General features: G+C 34.4%; 1 protein-coding gene across 1 annotated transcript; it reads right to left on the reverse strand.

Moving 5' to 3' along the window:
- Positions 1-386: 386 nt before the first annotated feature.
- On the reverse strand, positions 387-5,710 carry LOC132564845 (vezatin-like). Its single transcript, XM_060229467.1, has 6 exons — positions 5,649-5,710; positions 5,456-5,560; positions 4,176-4,274; positions 1,918-2,054; positions 1,175-1,468; positions 387-890 (listed from the first exon to the last, which is right to left on the reverse strand). Exons 1-6 carry the CDS (start codon positions 5,685-5,687, stop codon positions 683-685), a joined length of 882 nt encoding a protein of 293 aa, XP_060085450.1. The 5' UTR covers positions 5,688-5,710; the 3' UTR covers positions 387-682.
- Between the last annotated feature and the right edge of the window lie 736 nt (positions 5,711-6,446).

Below are 6,446 nucleotides of genomic sequence, written 5' to 3' on the forward strand. Positions count from 1 at the left end.
GACAGTGAGACCAAAGTCCTACAAGTTACCCCAACATATGTATTCTTTACAGTACAGACCAAAGTCCTATATCTACACAGTTACCCCCAACATATGTATTCTTTACAGACAGACAGTACAGACCAAAGTCCTATATCTACAAGTAGCCCAAACATATGTATTCTTTACAGTACAGACAGTGAGACCAAGTCCTACAAGTTACCCCAACATATGTATTCTTTACAGTACAGACCAAAGTCCTATATCTACAAGTTACCCCCAACATATGTATTCTTTACAGTACAGACAGTACAGACCAAAGTCCTATATCTACAAGTAGCCCAAACGTATGTATTCTTTACAGTACAGACAGTGAGACCAAAGTCCTATATCTACAAGTTACCCCAACATATGTATTCTTTACAGTACAGACCAAAGTCCTATATCTACAAGTAGCCCAAACATATGTATTCTTTACAGTACAGACAGTGAGACCAAAGTCCTACAAGTTACCCCAACATATGTATTCTTTACAGTACAGACCAAAGTCCTATATCTACAAGTTACCCAAACATATGTATTCTTTACAGTACAAACCAAAGTCCTATATCTTGACGAATGGGAAAAAATTCAGTATTGTATTTAAAAATAAATGAAACAGGAACAACTGAGAATAACAAAAATGACAGAGGTTATGGTTTCCTTAACAGCTGAACAATAAGAGTAAAAACTGTGTGACTAACAGTGTGATAAAAAGATACCAGTTGATAAGGGCCATGGTCTTATCTTTAGCTAAAAGCATGGCCTTCCTTGAAACAAGGAAGAGCAAAGCACGCAGCTGTGGACATTGTCGTTGTGTGCTGTGGAGACTATTCTGTTCTAGTCTGCTTACTGGTGTCTGCTGACTCACCCTATCAAAAAAATTCACTTGACACTGTAATAACAAATGCTACAAGAAAAAAGAACAAGATTGAATTAAGATGATTGTCTCTCTTCTGATCATATGTTTCACAAACTAGATGTTTGACAGTAAAGACACTCTGCACTGATCTCAGTCCTACAGAGATGATTAAGAGCAGACACTCACAACAGTTGTCACAAATATAAAGATATATATAGATATGAACAAATGTCTTGTTGACAAATCCCACAATTTAATGTTACATGGTTAAGATACAGTGATCACACATCTTACAGGGTAAATCCCCGGGCTACAAGCTCTGCTTCCTGGACAAGTCGTAGAGATCGGGCAGTGATACGCAGCAGTCCCTCACAGGAGCTGACAAGTCGGCGGATGTGCTTGGAGCCTCGGGTTAACCTTGACTGATGATGATACAACACAACCCATTTCAAGATCACTGCTACCATGTAACACAGACACAGAAAAGCCATCACATCGGTCAGACTGCGGAATTTCCATGGCATCTCTGGGTAGACTACTCGCCCATACAAGTAGGCCAGGAGACAAGGCAGGGACAATGTTACCAAACTGTTGATACAATGGCAAACATTTCTATTTTTTCAATTATTTGCCGAAAATTATCATTAAGAAAACATGGTAGAAAAACTTTTTTATTAATTCATGTAATGATATGAAATCAATTTTAGAATACCGGGTATCAGCAATTAACATAGCATATTTCTTTGTGATAAATATTTCTTTTACAAAAGACATACAAATATATGTATAAGTTTAATATCATAAAAAGTTATATAATGGCTTACAAAATTTATTGCACCTTCAAAGTGCAGCTGTAAATATACAAGCAAAGTAAACGCCAAAATTTACTAAAATCCCTTCAAAGCATTCCTTCAGTGTGTTAAACAGCAATTAGGATTTACTGTCAGGTGGTATATTTGTCTGATAACCAATAGCAGACATATTTTTTTAGTATTCCAGGGAGTATGCTTTGGATTAGTACAGATTTGTATGCTTACACTGTAGGTCTGACTGTGATACTGTGAGTAAGGGTGTCCCGTATAGGTAACGCTGTATTCAGAAAGTCCATATCCTCTTCTGTCATTAGTTTTGACTTCAGTATCAATTTCAAGATTTCTGCATTGTAAAAACGTGTCTGAAAGAAATGAAATATTTTGAGAGAATGAGACACACAGACCAGATATCGATACATTATAAGAAGAGCTTACTACTCCTGATTCCACTTGATAATACATAAAGGTAATATATAGGTCAAAAGTAAAAATATAGGTTAAGGTTTCAGGGTTCAAAATTAACTATATACAACTAGCAAAATGCCAGCTAAAATCTGTTTATTGCTAGCTGGAAAATAATGAACTAGCAAAAATTTTGCAAGTGGAAATGAAATATACCTAATCACTATTTTTGACGAAACATCTGCCACAAAATGCCTTTCTCCATCTGCCTTTAAATGAGTAATTAGGTTAGACGATAGTCAACAGCCACAGCCTGGCCCTTCTGAAAAAAAATCGTCGAAATCGGAGAGTGTTTCTCCTGACGCTGCTGATACAAAAATCACAACCACGTGCATATACGGCCACGTTAAAAACGGTACGGAAATGGGAAAAAGAATTGAATATTAGTCTAGGATACAACAAATCATCTAGTAATGATGCAATCAGCCATTCTTATCTAATGTCTTTGATATCTTTTCCAATATCACTCAGTTCCTGAAAAACTCAATATATCAGTAAATGAAAGTCAAACCTATTCACCAAAAAATTGCTAGTTTGTTCATCATTTTTGCTAGTGGAAATTTTAGGCACTTGCAATGGTTTGCTAGTGATTAAAATAAGTTAATTTTGACCCCTGAGGTTTTCTGTCTTTAACACAAAATACACACCACCTTCCTAATATATACCCACTAAAGATCCTACAAGATACCGCTTCAGCCATGGGAATGACCAATATCTATTACTTGCTGAGGTCAAAGGTTGCAATATTAATCATAATGACCTACTTTTGGTATGTGACAACAATCTTCCTAGGATATAACAAAATAAAGATAATTTATGTGACAAGAACATCTGATATACCTTGGAAGCCGTTTGTTGAAAACATAAGTCACAGTGACTGTTTTATGTATGAAGCACATAGTCTTCTGAGGATGCCTCACAAGAACAATAAATATTGAAAGTCCAATGCCAAAATAGTATGGGAGAGGGCTTTTAGAAAGAATAAAAAATAGTTTTCTTTTCATGAAATTTAAAATACAGGTAACACTGACCTAGTTATGGTAGATGCCACCAAATCTTCATATCTGGTCATCTACATAAGTTTTATGAAATTATTACCTGTTTTGTTCTGTTGTTGTCACATCAGTCCTGTGTAATTCAGTTAAAATGATGTATTGTTGGATCAATAATAACTGTTCAGTACTTTTTGTAGACAATGCATAACTTTACAGGTGTGGTGTAGTAAAATTATACATTTGATTTAATATATAAAGACAAACAAGTTAATTCTTAACAAAAGAAAACCAGAATTTGCAAGTGAACTCTAACATTAAACTGGAAACAATTATCTTTCAAATAAATCAATCCAAAATGACATAGATCTTTGTGTATAAGATAAGGACACCACAACAGAGTATTTTTAGTATATTTTTTTACTTATATATTGATTTTCTTTATGTAGGTGAAGTTTATAGATAGATTTTTCACTAAAAAGGACTTAAATTTAAAACTTACAAACTATCCAGTTTGTTTGGTTTTTACCAAATAAATATTCAATTAATGAGGATCACAACTAACTATTCCTATAACTATATATGATCAATGAGGTGATAGCAACAGTGCGGACATGCAAATTGTCAAATTTCCGAGGCAACCTGCTCCTTTATCAAGAGACAAACATTACATAAATTATATATATATATATATATCTTATCACAGCATCATCCTTAAACTATTGGTTTCTGAAAATATATAGGTCTATAAAAATATATGTATCCAGGTATAAGTTTTGGTATAGGTTTAAAAAAAAGCATGACCCCTGATCCCACACATCAGAACTACAAGGTTTTCCATAATTTTGTTAGTAGTAGGCTGTGTAGTGAAAGTAGGAGGCTGGCCTGCTGTGTACGTGTAGTCATGTACGAAACATTTTTATTGAACTGGATTGGTGTAGGCGGCCAAATGATCAAGGTAGCGGATCAAATTGGCCGGCGACCGGCTCTTACGGAAAACCCTGGAACTAGTACAATCTGATTACCCACCAGTCTCTGTAGGTCCTGTGAAAGTATTGTGAGTCCCAGGAAAGTCATTATAAATCTCCTCATTGATTCCAATGACAGCTTCCATCTTTGAGGTACCTCCTAAATTTAACAGCAAAAGAAAAAGAAGGTGAAATTCAAACATTTATTTAATTAATATTTGGTGTTATTTGCTTTCTGTATTTCTGTTAACATTAGATATTAAGTATATGACAAGCCAATGCAGTGACTGGTAATTATCACATATTTTAAACTGTTTCATCTATATTTATATTTTTTGCTTTGAAAAATTGTTGAATTGATATATGGCTTACAGGTACTTTATTGCAGTTAGACCAAGAGGTCAACACAAACACCTGCAACCCAAGGTCAAGAGTTACTAAGTGTAAACTTCCCTATCTAAACTTGTCAATTTTTTTTGAGGTAGTTACTCTTATCCAGTACTAATGAGGCAACTATATCTAGCACAGTTTTTCAATGTCAGAAGAAGCAAGATTATGTCAATATTGCAAAGATCAGCATTTAGCTTTTGTCACCCAGTGGTCCTTGTGTTCTTTAGCTAGAAAACAAGAACTGTAACATTGGCGCCCAACGGGACCTCTGCAATACTGTAAGGCGGAGTGTGTGGTGGTGCTTGGCACGTGACCGTTCGTTAATCTTCGGGATCTCTGGAAGTCACGATGATGACCCTCTTTCCACAATTACAGACATCCTCAGGATTTTTTTTACTTGTTATGCTTTACATCTCAAAACAGGCTGATTACGTCTCTATATGCTGAATACAGTAGTGTAAATTTTCAATAAAAAATAGGAGTATACATTCCTATTTTTATCAAAATAAAGTAATATTTCCGAATTTCTGAATCACTGAAAACTCTCCATTTTTTTTAAGTATTGCATTAAATAAGTAAAGAAATTCTAGAATCCATCTTCTATAGTTTATAAGCATAATCCAATGTAAAGTTTGATTTTACTGATTTCTGAAAATTGGCCAAATATGAAATGTGAAAAATGAATAATCTGTTAATAAATAATTCATTATTATTGAATGTAACAGTACTAATGCATGAGCTTCAAAAAGAAGAAAAAAACAGCGTTGGTTGATGAGTGTAAGTAGATGTATATTTACCTGTCAGTTAAATGTTACTGCAGTACAGGGACGTAAGATACGGAGTAATAATATACATCCCTGAGTAATATCAGAGTGAGCTTGTATAAAGGTCTTTAAGAGGTTTTTCTATGCCTGAACATGACGTTGACGTCATTGTACATGTTTTACTCGCCTCTTTGCATGTCGATCTTGAAAGTTGAACAGCGGCTCCCTTACACAGATGAAGATCAGCATCTTTCAAACCAGCTTCTTTCAGGCTTTGGTGAAGGGGAGAGTGCTGAAAGAATATTTTAAGTTTTAACTATGTAATCATCTGTAAATATTTAGTGTTACAAAAGAAGCTTACTACATGGATATGTACTTACTTCAAAAATAACATCTTCATCTTCGTCAGATACATCCATCTCCGGTTTAAGTATGTCTGTCCGTTCTTGGTTCTTATTCAACTAACCATTTCCGCTTCCGGTAAAATATTTGACTTATTAAGAATATAAAGATGACGGGTTAGACGATTTACAGCATCAGGCAGAATTGGGCAGGATAAGCCAGAATCGGAAAACATCATTTTAAAGGGAAAATGAAGATGTGTTACATAAAACAACCGTACCTGTTTTAGTAACGCAAGACCGAAAGACGATTTACAGAATCAATTGTGTATTTAAGGCATTTTATTGTTTTGGAGAAACTGTGTGTGACCTTTGACCTTTTCTTCCACAAGAAATTGATTTTTATCATTATTTTTAAAGTCAACAATGATGACATCGTCTGTGATTTTCTTTATTACAAAACTAACATACTAATTGTTTGTCTGATTAGGGACCTAAATGTTATGTAGGTCTGCAATGTATTCACAATTTACAATAGCTGTGTAAAAGAAAAACATATCACATTAAGAAGACAAATGATTGGTGCATAAATAAAGAAAATACCAATATGTAAACAGAAATTTATTTCTAACTCAAAATTCAATTTAACTGGTGTAAAATACGAACAAATATTTACAAGGAGACTCCTGAAAATACTACAGGTAGAAAAAAAGGGTGTTCCCAAAGAATAAGCGTCTCCAGCTTCATTGACGACACCAGACATGTAAATCTTGGTCGATCAAAGTAAGTAATGTCACTTGAACATTGGAACCATTAGGTATACTAATGGGCATCAAG

This window comes from Ylistrum balloti, unplaced genomic scaffold (assembly GCF_031769215.1).
Source record: "Ylistrum balloti isolate Yb309-2 unplaced genomic scaffold, AGI_CSIRO_Ybal_v1 Utg372986, whole genome shotgun sequence".
Lineage (NCBI taxonomy): Eukaryota > Metazoa > Mollusca > Bivalvia > Pectinida > Pectinidae > Ylistrum > Ylistrum balloti.

Excerpts from the sequence above, each read along its gene's own strand:
- LOC132564845 (XM_060229467.1), bottom strand. The coding sequence starts at position 5,687 with ATGGATGTATCTGACGAAGATGAAGATGTTATTTTTGAA. Across the intron at positions 4,275-5,455 it reads CAAGATCGACATGCAAAGAG|GAGGTACCTCAAAGATGGAA; the intron begins GCGAGTAAAACA and ends TGTTAAATTTAG. Across the intron at positions 891-1,174 it reads GTAGCCCGGGGATTTACCCT|GGTGAGTCAGCAGACACCAG; the intron begins GTAAGATGTGTG and ends TTTTTTTGATAG.